At 46.0% G+C, this 22,099-nt stretch overlaps 1 protein-coding gene across 1 annotated transcript in view; it reads left to right on the top strand.

Annotated features, from left to right (window-relative positions):
* EPB41 (erythrocyte membrane protein band 4.1) overlaps positions 1 to 22,099 on the top strand; it is a 76,304-nt gene that overhangs the window by 44,606 nt on the left and 9,599 nt on the right. The window contains exons 12-15 of the mRNA XM_014952928.1: positions 3,171 to 3,227; positions 4,257 to 4,319; positions 7,758 to 7,937; positions 9,988 to 10,023. Coding sequence (XP_014808414.1) covers positions 3,171 to 3,227; positions 4,257 to 4,319; positions 7,758 to 7,937; positions 9,988 to 10,023 — 336 coding nt within the window. The remainder of the gene's footprint in view (positions 1 to 3,170; positions 3,228 to 4,256; positions 4,320 to 7,757; positions 7,938 to 9,987; positions 10,024 to 22,099) is intronic.

The following is a 22,099-nucleotide window of genomic DNA, read 5'->3' on the forward strand; positions in this document are numbered from 1 at the left end:
GCTCATGGCATCTCTAGGTAAGGCAGAGTATTGGCTTGGATATTTTGGAGGTGTCAGACTTTTCAGGGATGGGGATTGTCTGGGAAATGAGGAATGGAAGGAAAAGAGTGGGTAGTTGATTTTGTGTGTACCTGGTGCTTGTATTTGAGATTTGTCGTCCTCTGGACAGGGGATTTTTGGGGAGCATGCTGTTCATTTCTGCACTGTCACTGATCTGGAGAGGCTGGGTATCTTCTCGCAGCGGTGCCCAGGCTGCAGCAGGAGATACCCACCTGGGACACACAACCCCAGCCTGCTTTGAAACCCACCTGGAAGTTGCTGTGAAGTTCTATAGAGCAATGCTTGTTGATTATTTTTTTGCTTAAATTGCTGAAAAAATCAGGGAAATGAGGAAAACCCGTTGTTGCCCTCCCGGAAACCATCCGTTTTTGGTTAAGGAGATGCCAACGAGGTCAAGAACTCACCTCAGCTCCAGGATTTTCTATTTTTTACTGGACTTCTGTGGCTGTTGTGTGCGAAGGACCCAGAAATCGATGGCACAGTGTCAAAAAACAGATTCGCCTTTCTGGTGTGGCTTCTCTGCAGAGTGCAAGCTTGCTTTTTGTAAACCATCTGTCGTGGGGTTTTATTTTCTTTCGTTTAAACCATAAGTAAAACAATCTCAACTTTCCCTTACTAAACGCACAAGCTGCTTGGCTCAACATCTTTATTTCTTTTCCCTTTTTTTTTTTTTTCTCCTCCTCCTCCTCCTTCCTTTCTTTTGAAACGACGGCGCTGTAATTTGGAAAGGCTTTGCCTGGTGCTTTAGCATCATTGCCTGCTCTGAACCTTGTCCCCTTCTGTCTCTCCCCACCCCGTGCTCAGCAGTGGCCGTGATAACCCCCGAGAGGAGTCCCCGTCCCACCTCTGCCCCGGCCATCGCTCAGACCCACGCTGCGGAGCCCGTCCCAGCCAAGCCCCACGCCAAGGACGTGGTCCTTGCCTCTAAAATAGAGAAGGAAGTGGCAAAACCTGACGTGAGACGTGAAGAAATCCCAGAGAAAGCCAAGCCGGAGCCAGCAGATGCCTCAAAGGTACGTTAGACCTCTCTGGAAGAGGCTTGTGCTGGGGCTGGAGCATCATCTCCAGAAAAAGCCTCCAGGACCTTTCCCTCCTGGGTTTATTTCTCACCCAGGCGTGGGGAGGGAGTGAGGAACTGGCTCTGGGTTCCAGGGAAATCCCAGCCCTCACCTTCCAGGTGGGAGAAAGGAGGAGGAGGAGGTCTGGGAGGAGAGGATTTTGGTGGTTGCAGTCAAACTGAACTGAAACCACTGATATATGGTTTAAAAAACCACCAAGGGTGGTGAGACACTGGAACAGGTTGCCCAGGGAAGTTGTGACTGCCCCATCCCTGGAAGTGTTCAAGGCCAGGCTGGATGGGGCCTTGAGCAACCTGCTCTAGTGGGAGGTGTCCCTGGGGCATGTCCCTGGGCCCATGGCAGGGGGGTTGGAACTAGATGATCTTTGAGGTCCCTTCCAACCCTAACCATTCTATGATTCTATGAATTGCACAGGAGCTCATGGTAATTGAATTTAGAGCTCACCCAAGTTCATGGTAATTGAGTTCAGAGCTCACCCGTGGCTGAGCCCTCTCTGCTGGTTCCTGGTACGACACCAGGAGCAATTCCAGTGAAACCAGTGATAGGGATCTGCTCCCCAGCCCGGCCTCTGAATGCAAATGTTTTTTACCTTGATAGGCTTTCTCATTTCTGCAAAAACTGGACTAAAACTTTAGCTGGGAGTAGCACTGTTGAGACCTTGGAGGTTTTTTTTGTTTAAATGAAAAATTTTTTAAACGTTATTTGAGCTTTCTACAAATGTCTGAGACCTCTGCTGACATTGATCGGTGTGTGTCGTTCTCCTAAGTGAAAATAAGGTGAAAAATTACTGTTTGTGTACTATTTGCCTTAATATTGTGTAAATCTTCCTGACTGAAACCTCACAGCAGAGCCGTACAGCTCGAGATGCCATTTCCACATTATTCTGAATATTTAGCCATTCTCAGCGTTACTGGAGCCACGTTTTTGCTCTGACCCATCACGCCATGGGTCTTGTATGAGATGCTCCGGGGGGTTGGGAGCTGAAGGTGAAGAAAGGACAGTTTCTTTAAAAAAAAAAAAAAAAAAACAAACCCATCACGCCGTGGGTCTTGTATGAGATGCTCTGGGGGGTTGGGAACTGAAGGTGAAGAAAGGACAGTTCCTTTTTAAAAAAAAATAAAAAATCCCTGGCCTGTGTGAGTTGTGATTTTTAAATGAAAATGCTGAAGAGACCTTCAGGACGGGGCTGTGGAGCGTGTGTCGTGGCACACAGTTCCCCTGGTGCTGTTCCCTCCTGGCTGCTCGCCCTCATTAAACAGAGAACACGTGTATTTTATTCATCCCATCTCACTTATTACAGGGTTTGGTTTTTTTTTCTTACGTGCTTAAACACCAGATTTTTTTTTTTTTTTTTTTTTTTTTTGCTTTAAATGTAGATGTGGGAGGAAATTGTAGATTTGAAGGTGCCAAATTTACCCCGTTTCTCAAATTTAGCTGCACCGCTTCTTTGAACACCCACCAATGCCTTTGGAATATTTGGCAATCCAGTTTCCCTAAAAAACCTTCCCTTAAAGCGTTCAGGCCACCGTGGCTCTCTACTTAGGGGCAGTAAAGAACTTAAGTGGTGACCTTAGGCTTGATTTTTGTAGCTAGATCTCTTCTCACTGACTCCACCAACGTAATACCTGTGCATAAGGAAGGATTTTCTGGGTTTTTTTTTTTTTTTTGAGAAGGTCTGTCTGAATTTTGAGCATGTTGCTTTTGGTGTGGATTTCCCTGGGAGATCCAGCCTGTGAATGAAATTTGGAATCATTGCGAAACGCAAGGTCTTCAGAAGCACTGGAGAGCACTGGTTTCAAATGCAAATAATTCTGAAATGAAAGGAATTATTGTAAATGTGCTGTTAACTAACAGATTGTCAGAGCTACCGCGTCATTAACTCTTTCCGGAGAACTGCATGTTGGTTTTTTTTGCATGTTCACCCGATATTTCAAAACCAACTACGTGCAGCTGTGTTTTGAAACGAAATGGTCTTCTTGAAACAAATCTACTAACAAGAAATGTTTTTACCAATTTATTTCTTAAATGTAGGTGAGGAAAGCGCACATTGAGGTCACAGTACCCACCACGAATGGTGACCAGCCCCAGGTTTGTGCTAATAATTCAGTTAGGTTGCTCACATTTTATTTTTATTTTTTTTTAAGGTTAAACAGTGAGGTTCAACATAGTTAAATCAACCAACAACTTTTTTGTTTTTTGTTTTTTATCACTGCCCCACAGCAGCAGCCTGCAGAAAAAGAGGAAGAGCTGATAAGAATGAGGAAGGTTAGCCATTTTACACTTTCACCAAACAAATTTTGCCATATCATTCATGCATCCGTAACCTGTTTAAAAAGACAGTGCTCCAATTTCTTCATGTGCTTCGGGTTGGGTTTTTGTTGGTTTGCTTTTTTGGGTTGTTTTTTTTTTTAAAAAAAAGAAGGCAACTATCAAATATTTGATTTTGAAACGAACAGCTTTTTTTTGTCCCGGAGACAGTCTGGTTGCTAAAATTGTGCATGTTGAATGGTGGAGAGAAACCCACTTGGTTTGATTTATAAAATTTATCTCCGCTTCTCTGTAATAAATCCGGTTAGAAACCCAAGATGGAGAGTGTGCATTCCAGGAAATGCCAAAAAAAAAAAAAGGGGGAAAAAAAAGAAAGTATAATGCTTTTTTTTTTGGTAACGATTGAGGAATAGGGGATGTACCCAAGATGGGAGAGGTGTTAAGACACAGTCACTGCACGTTGAGCCCTTTGGAAGGGAGAGTGGGGCGTTCAGCCCTGAGCTCTGGGGTGGGCAGAGGTGTCACCATCAGGGCTGTGGAGCCGTGACCCCAGAAAACCCCTGAATTCTCTCTCTCTCTCTTTGTGGTGAGCGATATGACCCGAGGCAAAAGCCCAGGGAGCCCCCCGGGAGCTGTCTCTTTAAAGGACTCATTACATCTCCCCATTCTCCATCAGCCAGAAGCCCCCATTGCCCGGTGGTGGGTCCCTGCGCTCCCCGACCTGCCCTTTAACTTTTTTAATTTGCCGATTTATCGATCCCGCAAGAACGACTTTTTAATTTTTTGTGCTTTTCTTTTTCTTTTTGTTTTGTTTTGTTTGTTTCCCCCCTTTTCTTTTCGTTTTCACAGAAAAGATCAAAGAGGCTAGATGGTGAAAACATTTATATCAGGCATAGCAATTTAATGTTGGAGGTTTGTATGAACTTGAAGCTTCTTTCAGTTGCGTTTGCCTAGACTTTCTGCATCTGCGCTCAACTTTTTTCTTCCTCTTCTGCTGCTGCCTTTGGTTTTGCATGCTCTTGCATGAAAGACTTTTATTTTTTATTTTTTTTTTTAATTAAAAAAAATACGCTTTTGCATGGTAACGGTAAAGACGATGATGTGCAGGCATCCTTCCTTCTCCCTCTTCTGACTTTCATTCTCTCATCCTTCCCCAAAATATATGATTGGCAGAGCTCAGGTCTGCTCTTGGACCCTCTGGGTGCTCACAGCAGCGTGAATCAGGGCTGGGGTGGGGGGGGGCTCATTTACAAATTTCTCCTTGCTTGAAAGAAATTGTTTTCCCAAGGGGGAAAAAGACAATGAAAAATGCAAAATCCAGGAGAAGCTGCAGGTGAAATGGTCACCTCCGTGACGTTCAGGCCACCACGTTGATTCAGACAGGAGCAAGTCCTCCTTTGGGCTGTCTCCATCCTCCTCCCAGCTCCTGCCTCCCTCACAGCATCCTTAATGCTCCCACAGTCCCCATCCTGCATCAACCCCACGTCCCCTTGGAGCCAACGTGGGGACTTGGTGGCCACAGGTGGCTTGTGAGCGGGCGAGAAGCCGTTTCATCCCTCCACACAGGGCTCTTCCCTTTCAGATTTTCCCTTTGTACACCTTTGGGAGCTCTTCACACTTGGTTTCACCCAAGCACGGTCTCAGAACAGACCATGCCAATCATATATTTTATTCTTTTTTAATACACTGTGTTACGGAAGACGTTTTGTGGCTTCTGAGACTCTGTTCCTGTGTGACGTGTTTCTACTCCAACTTGCAGCACCAGCAGCTGGTAGGGTTTCCCGGTTGGTACCTCTTGAAGTGGACTTAACTGCCTTCTCCTCATTTCAATTTTAGAAGTTTTGCAGCTTTTGGGTGGGTTGTTTTATTTTTTGTTGTTGTTTTGTTTTGCTTGGGTTTTTTTGATTTTTTTATATTTTTTTTTGATTGCTACAACTTGGAGCTTTCAGCCCCCGGCGAAGAGTCTGCGGCACCACGGGCAGGGTCCGGCTGCAGGCACTTGTGAAGACTCTGCCTGTGGCTTTCTTCCACCCAGCTGGAGCATCTCCATCTCCCTCACCCCAAAACCCCAAACAGAGCTTTTTTTTTATCATGGCTTCTGTACCCCTTTTTTCCTGTTAGTGCAATACCTGGCACCCAGCCCCTTCCCTCTCCGCTGCCCTCCCCACCAGTTCTGTTGCAGGTTTCCCAGCCTTCCCCTAGAAACGGGGCTGACCCCAGCAACTCACTCCCTTTATTCCTATTATTTTGATTTTTATTTCAATCCCTGCGTTTGGCAGATCAGACGTTTTTCCAGCAGAACCTCATACCCCCGAAGCTGCCGCTTGATTTTATTGAAAGCCGTTTAACGCTCTGTGCTGGATAACCCACACCCCGTGTTCTTACCAAAAAAAAAAACAAGGGCAAAAACCCAGAGGAAAGGCGGCCGCCCTGAGAGAGCTCGTTCCTCCAGGTGCTTCCAAGACCCGTTGTGGCTCCACGTAGCTCCTGGTGGCTTTAGCTTCTCCTCAAACCCTCCCAGGACCGGCTCCTGCATGGTGGTTGGTGGCCAAGGTGGTCTTTCTCTCTTCTCTAAACCAGGAGCAACCTTAGGGCTCCTGCACCCGGGTAGGGCTTTACCCTGGAGTCCTCAGCAGATTTATTTATGTTTTTTTTTTTTTTTTTTAAAATTTTTTCCTAACTAGTAGGCACTTGCCTTGTGCTTTCATCCAGGACGGATGCCAGAAGTGTTTATTTTTTCCCCCCAAACAGTGCCAAAATGAGCAAATGTTGTTGAAGAGGCGTTTGGGGCTGTAGCCCTGTGGAGGGAGGGTGTCCTGGCTGAGCTGCAGGGATGGGGATTTTTTGGGGAGGGACACTTCCTTTAGGGCTGCGTTTTCTCTCCCAGCTCCTAAAATCGATGGGCTGGGTACCACCCGCAAGCAGGGAAATAGTGGAATTTCCCAGTGATGCTTTTACTGACCTTAATTTCCCCCTTTCTAACGGGTGAGACTTGCTGCTTTTTGGCACTGCCCAGAAAAGTCCATGTTCGGCTTCAGCCTCTTTTATGCCAAAGCTTTTGTTTTCAACAAACTCTTGTTTCGCTTGCGAGGAAAAAGCCATTTTTAAACAAGCTGAAGAGAGCTGACTTGCCTTGAGGTCTGTGCATTTATGCTGTAAGCTGGCATCACAGAGCAGAAATCCTGGCTTTTACTAGACGAGGTATTTTAGCAGGAGTTTCTTGATTGATCCGGCATAAAGGAAATTCCCAGTTGGATTTGGGAGGGCTGCCGTCTCCTCTTCGTTTCAGAAGTCTAAAACCTCCTGTGGTAGCTCCTGGAGGGACGAGATGAGAGGGAGGGGGTAAAAAAAACCAATGGGGGTATTCTGGGACCAAAGGTAATTCCTGGTGGGATGGAAGAGAATAGGTATGAAGAGAATAAATAAAATGGGGAAAACGTTTTCTTAAACATTAATTGAATTTATGCCCGTGAATATTGAGGCTAGCAGAGAGAAGAAAACCCACCCAATTGAAAGGCAGTAGATTAAATAATCCAAACAGAGTCTTGGTCAGGCTAAGAGAGGGAAAAGAAAGCAAACCCACCCAATTGAAAGGCAGTAGATTGAATAATCCAAACAAACGGAGTCTTGGAATTTAGAAAAAATCCAATTGAAAGGCAGTAGATTAAATAATCCAAACAGAGTCTTGGAATTTTAAAAAAATCCAATTGAAAGGCAGTAGATTAAATAATCCAAACAAAGAGAGTGTTGGAACTTTAAAAAAAATCCCTTATGGGGAGAATCCAGGAGATTTACACCTCAGCTCTCATCTCTTTTGGCGTAGCTTGAGCTGAACCCGTGGCACGTCCCGCTCCTGGAGGAGCCCCCGCTCCCTTCCGATGGCACTTTATCCCAAATAATATGCAAGGAAAGAGGAGAGAGGACGTTCCCTGTGTGTGTTTGCAGTGTGAGCACAGTTGATTGATGGAAATTCAGCAAGGCCTCTGCTGAGCGCAGCTTTGCTATGCGGCAGCCTAGACCCCCCTGGGCGTCACCTCTGTGTCCCTTCATTTATCCTGTCCTTTTACTGATAGGATCTAGATAAGACCCAAGAAGAATAGCTTGAGCTGAACCCGTGGCACGTCCCGCTCCTGGAGGAGCCCCCGCTCCCTTCCGATGGCACTTTATCCCAAATAATATGCAAGGAAAGAGGAGAGAGGACGTTCCCTGTGTGTGTTTGCAGTGTGAGCACAGTTGATTGATGGAAATTCAGCAAGGCCTCTGCTGAGCGCAGCTTTGCTATGCGGCAGCCTAGACCCCCCTGGGCGTCACCTCTGTGTCCCTTCATTTATCCTGTCCTTTTACTGATAGGATCTAGATAAGACCCAAGAAGAAATCAAGAAGCATCACGCCAACATCAGCGAGTTGAAGAAGAACTTTATGGAGTCCGTCCCGGAGCCTCGGCCGAGTGAATGGGACAAACGTTTGTCCACTCACTCCCCTTTCCGAACCCTCAACGTCAACGGGCAGATTCCCACCGGAGCGGACGGAGTGAGTACCTCGGGGGGGTAAAACGTGGGTGTCACTGCTCTGCATTGCTCCAGGGGATGGCTTCACCACCTGGGGACCACCCTCAGCTCCCCTTAGTTGGTAGTTATATTGAATTTTAATAGTTAATATTAACTTCGAACATGCGTGATGGTCTCGGAGAGAATTGATGCTTCAGTCACGGTGTCATAAAAAATGTGATTTTTTTTTTTTTGGGGGGGGGGATAGAAAATAATGCAGGAATTCTTCACCTGGTTTTGGTGCTGTTTTTTCCTGGAGTTGCTGTCATCCCTGATGTGAGATTTAACCTTCATGTGGCTGTTCTGGGGACTGGTGTATTCCCGGTGCCGGGGAATTCATCTCCCCAAAATGTGGAAACACACACTCCAGGAAGAAAGTTCTCACTCTGAGGGTGGTGAGAGCCTGGCCCAGGTTGCCCTGAGAAGCTGTGGCTGCCCCATCCCTGGAGGGGTTCAAGGGCAGGTTGGAGGGGGCTTGGAGCAACCTGGGCTGGTGGGAGGTGTCCCTGCCCAGGGCAGGCGTGGGACTGGATGGGCTTTAAGGTCCCTTCCAACCCAAACCAGTCTGTGATTCTATGAAAACCCTCCAAACACCTAAATTGAAGGCAACTGTTCCTCCCAAGATAATATTGCAGGCAATCCAGTGGAGAAGCACTAGGCTGGTATCAGTTTTCAAAAGTCACTTTATCCTCCAGTTAATCCGGTATCTCCTTGGGTTTAGTCTTGCATTAGGATCTGCAGGTGCTGATCTGCTGTGGAGGCTTCAAGAAGACTCCTCAGGTGGCTACAGCAGGGCTGTTCATACGTGATGGAAATCTTTCTCCTCGCAGGAACGGTGTCTGTATGTTGGTAGCCACATACATTCACGGTTTCCCTGCTAATTTCCTTAAAAAAAGGTAATTTTTTCGAAGAAACCAAGTTGGAGCAGCAGAGATGTGTCTGCCAACTGGTTTCTTCTTGGGTAACAGACAGCTTCTCTGTTTAACGCTGACGTTACCCACCTCAGATTTGAAGCTTGTGAGTAAAACTGTAGTTAGAGCCCCTGGTGATGAGGCTCTTCAATAAAAAAATGCAATTTTTCATTACAAGTGAAAAATTGCTGCGGTGGTGGCAGCCGTAGACTCTCTCCTGGTTTCAGCCTGGCTCCTGCCCTTTTTACCCACAGCAGGGCAGATGAGCTTGGGCTTCATCTCCAAACCATTGCAAGGGAGATACTTTATAAACAGAAATAACCTTGCAGTGGATGGAGGGTTATGGGAGCAGGGACAAAGGGTTTTAAGGACCAAGTTCACTACAGGTTCCTTGAAGCATGGAGAAAAGCCGTGACAATTACAGGACTTTTTTTTCCCCCTGCTAGAAAAACAAAACCCCCAAAATGAACTAATGAGGGTTGATCGTTATCCTTGGAGTGACCCCCTTTAACACATGGATGAACTTTCCCCTTTGGTTGCTGAGTCTGGGTGTAAATTCTGGAGGAATTTGGGCAGCAGAGCTGTGGCCGTGGTGCCACGTGGTTTCTGGATGTGCGGGTGGGATAGAGCGGGGGGCTCTCAAGCTCCACAACTGCAGTTCAAGAATGATATTCTTGATTATTATGAAGAATTTCTTGCAAGGTGACCACCTTGTGGGGTCTTGAGGGTCTGGTATCCACGCTAACTGGATGCTGTGGGCTTCCCCCATCTAAGACCGCGATGGTCCACAGCGACGTGAGGGTTGGTGTCAGCCCAGGGTTTGCATTCCTGGAAATTCCCTCTTAACCTGATCCTCTCTGAAGGGGTGAAGGTGGACACGTTCTGCTGTGACCTTCCAGAAATGCATCTTTGGGAGGCACCTCCCGGGGAGGGTGTTTTCCTTCACCTGTGCATGTTTAAGGGCAATAAATGACGATGCCAAGCGAATCCTCTTTCTCCCGTTCGTGGTGGTATCTCCCCCTGCCGTAGTGGCTACAGGGAATCCTGCCGGGGGCTGCTTTTCTGCATATAAATATATTTTATTTCAAGACAACTGAACCTTAACACGCTTTGTGTGTCCAGGTCAAGAGAGTCACTGTCCTATCTTCTGAGAGACAGGTTGGTGGGCTCGAGGTAAAGCTGCTGGTCTGATATGTGCTGCTGAAGCAGACTTTTGCTATTGCGATGGCACCAAGCAAAAAAAAAAAACCTCAACAGCAGCTGCTGGATAACATTTTATTTTTTTTTTTCCTTTTTGGCTACATGAAGTAGTTTCATAACTCACCCCGAGAGGACTTTTTGCACTGCTGCAGCTTTTTTGCAGCTTTCGATTCTGCTTATTTTGGTGCATGGCTGGTTTGGAAAAGCTGCATGAAAGAATTTAACCGTGTATTCGGAGAGAAAAGCAATTAATGAAAGTTTAACTGTACCCTGTTCTTTTTATGTTGTCTTTCTTTCCGTCTTTTTTTGTTTTGGTTTGTTTCTTTCTTTGTTTTAATGATCATGTTACTCTTGCATTTTATATTTTCTTTTGCTACCCAGTCTCCCGGCTACTTTCTCCCCAATACTCATCACTTGGGGGTGTGCAAAGAACCCGTCTCAAAATACCGCACCGATCAGAGGAGATTGGCGCAGCTGAGAGAGCTCAGAGCCAAGTTTTTCCTCTCCTAAAATTAACCCCTGAGCTCTGTCCAGGTCTGGCAAACTAAAAGGATGGGGAGTTACCAAACACCGACACCGCCCACGATAATCTTTTCTGTATCCACCAAAAGCCCCAGAGCCCTTGCATGATCCCACGTGATGATTTACTCGTTCTTGGTGGGGTTTTTTTTAACATTCTTGAGACTCCAGCAACAAAAGTGCTAAAATGTAGAAGACAATTGAAGGAGCTGGTGATGCTCCTGCTGCCGTCCTGCCTGTCCCACCCTCGGGGTTTCTAAGACATTTTTCACTTGTTCCGGGCGAATTTTCAAAACTATTGAAATTTTGATACTGTCTTGAGAACTTAAAAAAAAGCCTTTTGTACCTGCACCACAGCCTGGATGTTCAATGCTGTTTAACAATCCCTGTTTTTTAAGGGCGCTGTAGCACGGGAAGCTCCCACAGACCACCTTTTGTACTGCACCCTTTCTATTTCTGATACCTTGGACTTTTTTTTCCCTGACCATTCCCCAAATTCCAAAACCCTTCTGTAGCTTTTGAGCATGTGCTTTTCTGGGAGGGCAGGTGACAAAACCCACGTGATTCTGACCCAGATGCCCATGAGCTCTGCAGAGGGAACTGGATTTTGTAGCTCTGAGGCTGGTGTGGCCCAGGCCACCAGCGGCTCTGCTCGCCAGGACAGGTTGTTTTGGTGCTGAGAGGAAGGCTGTCCTAACGCTTTGCACACCTCCAAGTGTCACTCTGGGCACTTTCCATCTGTCATTTTTGTTCATCTCTCTCTGTCTTTCTTGATCTTCTACCACGAAAGCAGACACAGGAGCGTCTGTTAGTACAGGATGAAGACAAACTAAAAAAGCAGGAGATACCTACTGAGACAGCCTTTCCCCTCCAAGCAAGCGAAGAAACTCTGCCAAAGGTTTCTATTCCAATTCCTGAAGAGCAGAAATCACTCAAAAAGTGTCAGCTGTACTCTAGCATTTTTCCTTCTCCACGTGTTCCCTTTATGATGTCCTTTCTCCTGGTGGTAGCACTGACTGTTTGGTGGCTGCTCTTTCTCTGAGTGGCGACAGGGTCATGTTGAAACCTCAAGACCAAAGCTCCTGAATTTCTTGGCCGTAGCCTCTGCTGCATCCTCTTCCTTGTCCTGGTCTTTGATCTCCATGGTTGGCTGTTTCCCTGGGGGAGGGACACCCCCGTCACCGCCGTGTTAATGTCGCTGCGTGTCCTCCTGGAGCTGCGAGCTGGGACCTGGGAAGGGGTGGTCACGGATTGTCAGATCCATTCTGAAGTTTCCTAGGGTGAAAAGGCAGATTTCTCCAAGCCGTGTTCCCAATTTCTGTGGGAGGAGGCGTTTGCTTCTTCAGCCCCCATAGCCCTCACGGAGGAATTGCTGAAAACTCAGCTTTTTAGCTTGTTGGCTTAAATGTACGATGTTCACAAGCTGAAGAATATTACAATCCCAGCCCCAGAGAGGCTTTGCAGCAATCTGCTGAATCGAATCCGTCACCACTCCTGGCCCAGGAAACTAAGATTGGCATTTAAATGCAAAGTGTTGATTATTGCTGCTGCTGGTGGTGTTAACTTAGAGCCAGGGTTGGGCAGCTCCTCATTTTCCTGGGGCAGGGGGGGGAAAGCCTTTGGTTCCCTCTCCCATTCCCATTTCCAAGAAAATACGTGGTGTTCTAGGAGAAAACTCCTTGCAATCAAGGATATATTTATTGTAAACGTAGATTAATCATTTTCCTGAGTCTGGTGGTCTTGGTGCACTTTAGATGTGTGGGTTTTTTGTTTTTTTTTTTTAATCTCTTAAATTTGCATTGAATTAACTGCCGCATGTTTGCTCAGGTGACAGGGGTGGCGTGTCCCACCCTTGGGGACATCTTCTGTTGTTGGCATGTTGGCTTGACCGCCTCGGGCCACGCTTCTAATGTCAAAGCCATCGATTGTTTTGACTTCTCTAACCAAACCCTTGCATGTTGTTTATCGCCTACAAACAAACGTCGATGTCTGGAGGATGCTCCCGGTGATCCCAGCTGAGCTCCGGGGTGAGCAGGCCCAGTTTGCCAGCTGGAGGGAAGATGGGACTTTGTGTCTAAGGGGTTTCTCTTCTGTATATAGTCATTACGGGACCGGGCTGAGCCAAATGCTTCTCCTTTGGGTACTAATCTGCTCCCCGTTGCTTTCTCTGGAGGGTTGGTGTAGACACGATCGCTCCTGACAAGAGCCACCAGTGCCATTGGTGGGGGCAGCTTCTCCAGCAGCGCAGAAGCGAAAGGCTTAGACCTTTATTACAGGGATCAAAATGTGTGAAAATATATATATATATATATATATACATGTATCTATAGCCCTTTATAGATCCGTATCTGTGTGAACAGTGTTATTTAGGAAGCTAGCAGATAGGCTTGCAGGAAAAAGACATAAGGCAAACGTGGCATGTGCTGTCTGATCTGAAGGACCGTGGTGTAACCACGGACCATTTGAGCTGCCTCTCTTGCTTGCAGTGTACAGGTGGAGGCTCTCTAGATGCTGTCTCAGAAACTTAGGTCGTTAGTGAAAACCCTTCCCTTCTAATCCTGCGGGATCTCCCCGATGACTCTTGTAACCTGCTCGGATTAGTTCACCGGTTCGTGCCTTTAGGACTTTGTTTTGTGAGGATGCTGATTTTTTTCATCGGAGAGTGTTCTTCCCTGTTTGGATAACACTGCCTTTAATACACAGTCTTCCTCTTTGAGCTGTTGGATGTGGAGGTCAGTGGGTTGTTGTACAGGCAGCGGAAGGGGCTGCATCCCGGGAACACCCCTTAGGATGCAGGTGAAAATCCAGCCAGCTCAGTGTTTAGGAATTTAGGAAGTCTATTGTGGGAGGTGGGAAGGATGCTGAGGTGCCACGTGCTGTGCAGAAGATGCAGGATGGAAAAAACCCAGGTTGGGGGATGCTTCTGGCTGGGATTCCCTGCCTGAATCTCCTTCCCAAAATGAGAACAGACACGATGAAACCCGGGGACTGTTCGTCCTCCCCAGCCTGGCGTGGAGAGGGAAGGGATGGGAGCTGTTGGGATGTCTCTGTCCTTATTCTGTCCGTATTTCCTGGAGAAAAGCAGTTTAAACACACGGCTGCTTCCTTTCCAAAGCCATCGCTCGGTTTAGCTGCTGTGGTGCCGCTTCGAGCACCGCTGAGGTTGCTGTGTGTTGGTTTTCTGAACGAGTACTTTGAAGCCACCCCAGTGGCATTTGCAAAGCCATGGTTTCTGTAGCCCTGTTAACTGTTTCCAAAGGACCTGATGTCTAAAAATCTTTGCCCAGAGCAATATTTGAACCCCGCTCCCAGGGTGACTGATCCCGGGGTGACGAGAGACGCGCTCTGTCACTTCAACTCAATTCTTTAACTTCTTAATTAAAAGGGTCTCTCTTGTGCTTTTTCTTCTTTTGATCTCGAGATAAGGCTGGTTGTCATCAGCAAAAAAACCTTGAAACTTTACATTCTGAGAATGCTCAGGAACATTTTTGGGATTTATATAACCGTTATCACCGCAGAGCATAAAGAAACTGAACGGATGCTTTATGTTTCTGTGGCGGTTTAGAGGCCAGTTGTCCATGTTCATCCAGGTGGATGGGATCTCTTCTGACAGAGAAAGCCTGTAGCTTATCAGGAGCAGAAACCTCATCCATCCGACGCCGCTGTGATGTGTCCACTCTGCTCCCAGCCCCATTGCCACTTGCTCCTCCTCCTCTTTTTTCCCATTTTCTTGCAAGGCAAAGGCAGTTACAGACGTACCCCATGGCAGCCGTGTAAGGTCTTTCTCCCCCATGTTATACATCTTGTTCCTCACTTGATGTATCTCCTACACGTCGGGTTGATTCCTGGTTTTCTCCCATCTCCCTTGATGTCCGTGCGGGATGCGGTGCTGGAAGATGGGATTTTGGGATGCCTGCTTTGCAGAGGGAGAGTTGACCCGCTCTAGTTCCCTTCAAGGGCAGAGGTCTCAGGGTTTTCCTAAAGGAACCAGCACGTGTTCTTCGCTGCCTTTATTCCTCAGGAACAAACTGGCTGCAAAGCCCTGGCAGCCCCCGGGGCCATCCCTGAGCCCGAGTGGTGGTGGATGGACACATCCCGTGTGTACATGGCTGGTGTGATGCCCATGAGTGATGAAGAAGTGGGTTATCCCTTCCATAGGGATGCTGGGAATGTCCAGGTTGGCATGAGAAATCCCAAAACTCACCTTCTGAGGCTGCGTTAGGCGTCGGGCTCCGTGCGTGGTCTTCATGGGTGATATTCCAGAGGTGTGCATTACCGTAAAACAACATCACTTTTTTTTTCTTTTCCATTATTAAAAGTGACCAGATAAATGAGGGGGATGGCCACATCTCCTGCCGTGTGCTGCTCTGCCCTGAGGGTCACCAGAGGGTGAACTGAGGGCTCTGGGCAGCTCAGGGTTGGGTACGGAGTTGAGCTCACACCAGCTCTTCTCCCTCTCAGTTTGTGCAGTAACTAGTGATCACCCCAAAAAGTAGGTATTCCATATTTGCCTCCTATCCCAAAATAATGAGGAGAGGTGGATTTTCTTGGGCAGCAGATGGAAGGAGTGAGTGTGGGCTGGCCTTGCTGTGGCCATACCATGGGGCTCCTCGAGGAAGCTCTGGGCAAAGTGTCTTTCACTTCATGAAAAGGTCAGTCATTGTCATTCCAAGAGTTATTGCACTGGTTTAGTGGGTTTTCTTTTTTCCTGGTCATGAGTTGATGGTGCCTGTTCTGACCTACAGACTGAGGTAGGGTGCTTTCTGGAAGGTTTTAGCCCAAAGAAGGGATTCATTTAGAAACTCTTGGGTCTGTACTTACTGGGGGGTGACACTGGAGAACCTGGCAGTGGTGGTTCCTCTTGTGTCCCTGTTGGCATCTGTCCTGGTTTGTGAAGCTGGAGGGAAGGACTAGCCTTGGTTTGTGCCACTTTGGGATCTCCCAGCAGTGGTACACGGTCATGTTAAATCAGTTTATGGGGACTAAAAACACTTTCTTTTTTTACCTAAAAATGCTCTCTTTTGGAACACTTTTTCGGTTTTGTATTTTTTCTCAGATTTTTCTTTGTAAATATGTACATTTATCATTAATAAATGTTATTGCAAATCAGATTCTTCTTTCCACTGCTTATTAACAACAAAGCTACGTACGACCGGCGTTAACGACTTCCTCGGACTAACCTTGGACTATTAATTGCTTTCTCAAAGCAGGAGCCATCAGGCCCCAGCTCGTTACTGGTTGTGTTTGGGGCGTTGGGTCTGCTGGACACTGGTGTGGTTTTCCTGCTCCTGGGGAGCGTGGATACGCTCTCAAACTGGCCGGAATAATTAAATTGAGGATTAAATCCAGCTTGGTTTAAGAAGGGCTTTGTTAGAGGAGGGGTCAAAGGGCTACTTGATGGAACACTAACACCTTCTCCCTCTTCGCTTCCGAGACTGAACGGCAGGAAAAATCCCTTGCAGAAAGTTGTCCCGAGGGCAGAAGCCTCCCGAGTCCTGCACAACATGACTGCAAGAGCCTCTGCCCCACGTATTGTACGAATTTGAGGACAAAAATGCTGCTTTCTGGTTTTGTAAGCGAAGAAACCACGCTGCTAACTAATCGCCGCCAATGCGAGTTGGGTTTGAGCTGGTTGAAGCCGCCTGAGGTTGTGCCTAGAGGCTGTAAAAAGATGTGGTCTTACTTCCAACTCCCAACTTTTCTTCTGGCAGCTTATTTTATACTTGTGGATAAAGTTTTTGGCTACTCCCGTGGAGTCAGGATCCAGCTCGGGGAAGCGAATCCGGCTGCGGTGGAGCAGCAGGAGGCTGGTGGTGCTGAGCCCGGGATGGGAGCAGGGCTTGGGGCTTGGTTTAGGAAATGGAGAGAGCAAAACCCAACAGCACGGATGCAGCGTGAGTTATAAACCCTGGCCCTTTGCAATCCCACGAGCAGCTTTTCCCTCTCCAGAGGGAATTTGGAATACGAAGTGGAAAACTTTGTACCCCCCCCATCGAGGGTACCAGCCCCACAGAAGGGGTGGGAAAAGGGGGTCAGGGTGGATGGGGAGAGAAATGCCTCGAATCATACTGCTCAGCAGCCTTATTTTAATAACTTAATTATTGCTCTTGAGGTCATTCACGTTGCAGAGTAGTCGATGCAGTGGATTGGAGGTGGCTGCTGTGTGTCGGGTAATATCTTGGGATTCTTCTTCGTGACAGCAAGTTAATTGTTCTAAGCTCGTAGCATGCCCTGTATTTTCTAGCATCACTTTTAACTTTGGTCAAATTCTCTTTTACCCTTCTGTCGTCTGACTGGGCTGTGGTCAGATCAATGGCAATTAAAAAATCAGCCCCAAAAATGCAAATCCATGGGTAACGGCCCCTCATTTTCAGGGTTTGTTGTTGAACGGCTTCTAAACTTTTTAACTTCTATCTTTAAGGCGAAACAGTTCTGTAAGGCGTGGCAGGTATTGTAAAATAAGGATCTCTTGTTTTCTGCTTTATAATACTTTTTACCCAAGTGCTTTGGCAGCCGTGGGCTTGAGCGTCGTTCGATCTGGGAGTTCTCACTGGTGAGTGTGGTTCTCTGCAAAAGCAACTTCATTTACTTGTGCGTCTGCAGCCGGTGGCACCGAGCCTGCTCTGCTGATGTGGAGGCATTTTTGGGGATAACCTAATAACACGCACCCAGGGACTTTTTGTCCCCCCAAAAAAGGGGACTGGGATGTACCAACCAGCCAGAATTTCTAGCATTTCATAGGGTGGTTGTAGGGCATTAGCGTGCACCGTTATTTCATATTTATATAAATTTTTGTCAACTGGTTTTGGGAATTGGCAGGTTGACTTCATTTTAGCACTCCTCCAGCCTCCAGTAATGCAGAAAGCTGGTTTGGGGTGAGGGTGATGGAATATTTCTGAGTGGAGGCAGCAGCATGATGCTGCTTCATACTGATACATCCTGACCCGAAATAGCAGGTCCTTGAACAGGCAAACCAATTTCTACCAAAAAAAAAAAATATATTAAGAAAAATAAATCCTTTTGGTGGCTGGTATCAGCCACACGATCCAGCCTGTTATTAATTTATCCCCAGTCTGAATTTTCCTGTGTCACTTCTTGCACTGCAAGGCTTAAACGAAGCTGTGTCCTGGGGTTGGGTGTCCCCCGGGGAGATGCCGCGGCCGCATCCGTGTCCGGTTGGATTTGTTTCTCCTGGGGGCACCGCATCCTGCCCCAGGTTATCTCTGCACTGCATTTGGCTCACGACCATCATCTGGCTTCGTGCTTGGATGTAGGACGTAGGCACGTCCCCCGTTGGGTTCCATGTCTCTGGAAATGAGAATTTGGCCACTCGGATGCTTCCAGGTTTCCCGGGTCTCAAGGAGAGCTTGGAACTCTGCGAAGCTGAGCCTGGAAAATAGGGATGCTTTTGCATTTGCAAATGAAAATAAATCTTGATAAGATCAGAGTTTGTGACAGATGTTCAAATTCCTAGGGGTGGGAGTTGATTTTTTTTTTTAAATAAAAAAAATAACATTTTCTAGCCTATATGCAAACTGCATTGTTAAATATAGGAACAAACATAGTCATATTTTTTTTTAAAAAAAGGGTGTGTGAATAGACAACTTTCTATAAAAACAAATACTTTTCAATTTGTCTGTCTTCTGACTGGTAGAAAGGAAGGCTTCTGATGGGTTGATCTTATCAGGATTTCCTTCTGTCCCTGTCGTTGCATGTTCGTTGCCGCGCTTGGGCTCTGCTGACCCGCAATGTGTGTGCACCACGGGCTTCACGGCAGCTCTTCTCCTCCTTTATGCTTTTACTGTAGAAGATTCTTCCAAAAATGCCATGTCTCTTCAATCGATCTGTGTTTCTGTGTTTCTGTAGCTGCTTAATCTGCTTTTTTTTTTTTTTTTTTTTTTTTTCCTCAAGAGCTATGGTTTTAAAATCATTAATCTGAAACATCCTGAATACGAAATGCAGAATGAGAATTTTGGCTTTCTTTAAAAAGATATCATGGCCTAGATCTTCCATCTCCTTTCATGCTGTTTTGCGCTGTTCTAGCAGATAGGAGCAGCAGGGCAGCTGGCACAACTTGCTGCCCAAGGAGTGTTCTGAAGGGAAGAAAATCCCTTGGTGGCATTGTGCCAGGAGAGCTGTCTTATTTCACTTCTCTTTGCAGCCTGCAATATGAAATACATGTCAGAGGACACCTTGGGGAGAAGGGGAAGGGAAAAAAAATTGGCTAGAGTAAATCATAGAGTCCAAAGGGCTTTGTTTACTCTCTCACACTTGAGCACAACTTAGAGCAGCTTTGAGGTGGCTCCAATTTGTGATTTGATGATAAAAGGAAAAGGGGGAAGACCAAGGTATAGCCACCAGTGCATCAACAGCATCAGGGTAAGCCCTACTGTGAAGCGTTCATCTTGAATTTATTGAATGTCAGTGAAGAAAGACAGCATGCACAAATGGTAAAGACAAAAATAATAGTTTGGTTCCAAAGTTTGAAAAATAGAGGTAAAAATTCCATATCTGCTCCTCAGTGTGAATTGAGGGTGCGGTTAATTGCAGAAATAATTCTTCAAGTAGAAAAAGGGAAACCTGTACGACTTCTACTATCAGCCAACCTGATTTTTGACGTATACAACAATGGACAGAAATTGCCCACAATCTCATAGGAAACCTATTGTTGAACTGTGTGGTATATTTTCATTTTTCAGAGTAAAAGGATATTGAGGAGTATTGAAAAGCTAAATTAATTACAACTTCAAAAAGAATGGGTCAAGATTGTAGCCAGATGAACTGTTTAAGTTTTGCAGCCGGTGGCACCGAGCCTGCTCTGCTGATGTGGAGGCATTTTTGGGGATAACCTAATAACACGCACCCAGGGACTTTTTGTCCCCCCAAAAAAGGGGACTGGGATGTACCAACCAGCCAGAATTTCTAGCATTTCATAGGGTGGTTGTAGGGCATTAGCGTGCACCGTTATTTCATATTTATATAAATTTTTGTCAACTGGTTTTGGGAATTGGCAGGTTGACTTCATTTTAGCACTCCTCCAGCCTCCAGTAATGCAGAAAGCTGGTTTGGGGTGAGGGTGATGGAATATTTCTGACTGGAGGCAGCAGCGCAATGCTGCTTCATACTGATACATCCTGACCAGGTCCTTGAACAGGCAAACCAATTTCTACCAAAAAAAAAAAATATATTAAGAAAAATAAATCCTTTTGGTGGCTGGTATCAGCCACGCGATCCAGCCTGTTATTAATTTATCCCCAGTCTGAATTCTCCTGTGTCACTTCTCGCACTGCAAGGCTTAAACGAAGCTGTGTCCCGGGGTCTGTCACCCCCAGGGAGATGCTGCGGCCGCATCCGTGTCCGGTTGGATTTGTTTCTCCTGGGGGCACCGCATCCTGCCCCGGGTTATCTCTGCACTGCATTTGGCTCACGACCATCATCTGGCTTCGTGCTTGGATGTAGGACGTAGGCACGTCCCCTGTTGGGTTCCATGTCTCTGGAAATGAGAATTTGGCCACTCGGATGCTTCCAGGTTTCCCGGGTCTCAAGGAGAGCTTGGAACTCTGCGAAGCTGAGCCTGGAAAATAGGGATGCTTTTGCATTTGCAAATGAAAATAAATCTTGATAAGATCAGAGTTTGTGACAGATGTTCAAATTCCTAGGGGTGGGAGTTGATTTTTTTTTTTAAATAAAAAAAATAACATTTTCTAGCCTATATGCAAACTGCATTGTTAAATATAGGAACAAACATAGTCATATTTTTTTTTAAAAAAAGGGTGTGTGAATAGACAACTTTCTATAAAAACAAATACTTTTCAATTTGTCTGTCTTCTGACTGGTAGAAAGGAAGGCTTCTGATGGGTTGATCTTATCAGGATTTCGGTTGATTTTTTTTTTTTTATTTATTTTTATTTTTTATTTTCTAGCCTATATGCAAACTGCAGTGTTAAATATAGGAACAAAAATAGTCATATTTTTTTTTTTTTAAAGTGTGTGAATAGACAATTTTCTATGGAAATAAATACTTTTCAATTAGTCTGTCTTCTGACCAGTAGAAAGGAAGGAAAGTGCTTCTGATGGGTTGATCTTATCAGGATTTCCTTCTGTCCCTGTCGTTGCATGTTCGTTGCCGCGCTTGGGCTCTGCTGACCCGCAATGTGTGTGCACCACGGGCTTCACGGCAGCTCTTCTCCTTTATGCCTTTACTGTAGAAGATTCTTCCAAAAATGCCATGTCTCTTCAATCGATCTGTGTTTCTGTGTTTCTGTAGCTGCTTAATCTGCTTTTTTTTTTTTTTTTAAAATGCCATGTCTCTTCAATTGATCTGTGTTTCTGTAGCTGCTTAATCTGCTTTTTTTTTTTTTTTTATTCTTCCTCTTGGTCAAAGGAGTGCCCGGCTGGCGTGGAAGGAAATCTTCCTCCTTGAGGCATTTTCTGTTAAACTCCAGGAGATGTGCTGTGTCTTCTCAAGGTCCCATGATTAATTTGCAAGATACAGTCTATATAATTTAAGAGAGATCAGTGTTTGGCAGTATATAAATCCAGCTTTTAGAGCAAGGTTAAGATATGGGCGTTCAAGGCTGATAAGCTCCGTTCCTATTTTGTGAAATATTGCTGTGGTGTCTTGTTTTAGGCAAAATGGGGGTGGAATCTGGATGTACCCGCTGGAGGAGCACATGGAAGGGGCTTTCCATCAGAAATAACCCTTTCCCTGTGTTTGGGGTCAGGCCTGGTCATCGCGGTGCCAATCTCTGTCCCTTCACTCCTATTAAATGTATTTTTCTAAGCAACATCCCAAGAACTTAAAAGAAGCCCACGGGGCTGGAGATCCTAATGGATGGAAATCCTAATGGATAGAGATCCTACAGGCAATCTCTCTGCAACATAAAGAACCAGGGAACTGCAACATACCCAGGAGGGAGGGTGGAAGAGTCCTTTCTTGAAACGATACTAAAATAAGCATCTATTTGCTCCTCCATAAAGCAGCTCCTGCTCTTAACGGACTATTGAACGCTGCCATTAGGTGAGGTCAATCGGGGTGAAAGCCTCTGGTGTGCAGGAGGCTGCATTGTATCACGCAACCCACAGGCTTCAGGCCTCACATTTTAAGTACAAATTACACATTTTTGGTTGCCCAGACAGTCGTCTTAGTAGTAAGTGAGGCAAGAGTTCCTGTTCATCTCAATGCCACCAGCAAAATTAGAACAGCAGTTGACACAATGGACTTGCTGGGCTTTTATGAAAGTTCAGTCACTGGTTTTGGATGAACAGTTACGTGGCTGTTTTTATACAAAGTTACCATAAATCAACCGTGAGATTAATTATTGAGAAGAAATAGTAATGGCATTGATTAAGCAGCATCCCTCTGGGGATTTCCCCCTCCTTGTCCCCTGATGCCGGGTGATGTGACAACTTTGATAAGTGTAAAATTGTGGGTGTTCTTATTCCTTCTTATGAAGGGCTTCTTCTGCAAAGGCAAATTTCCATGTCAATAATGAGACAAAGGCAATTTCTAGCA

The sequence above is a fragment of the Calidris pugnax genome, unplaced genomic scaffold, assembly GCF_001431845.1.
Source record: "Calidris pugnax isolate Ruff unplaced genomic scaffold, ASM143184v1 scaffold243, whole genome shotgun sequence".
In the NCBI taxonomy this organism is placed as follows: Eukaryota; Metazoa; Chordata; class Aves; order Charadriiformes; family Scolopacidae; genus Calidris; species Calidris pugnax.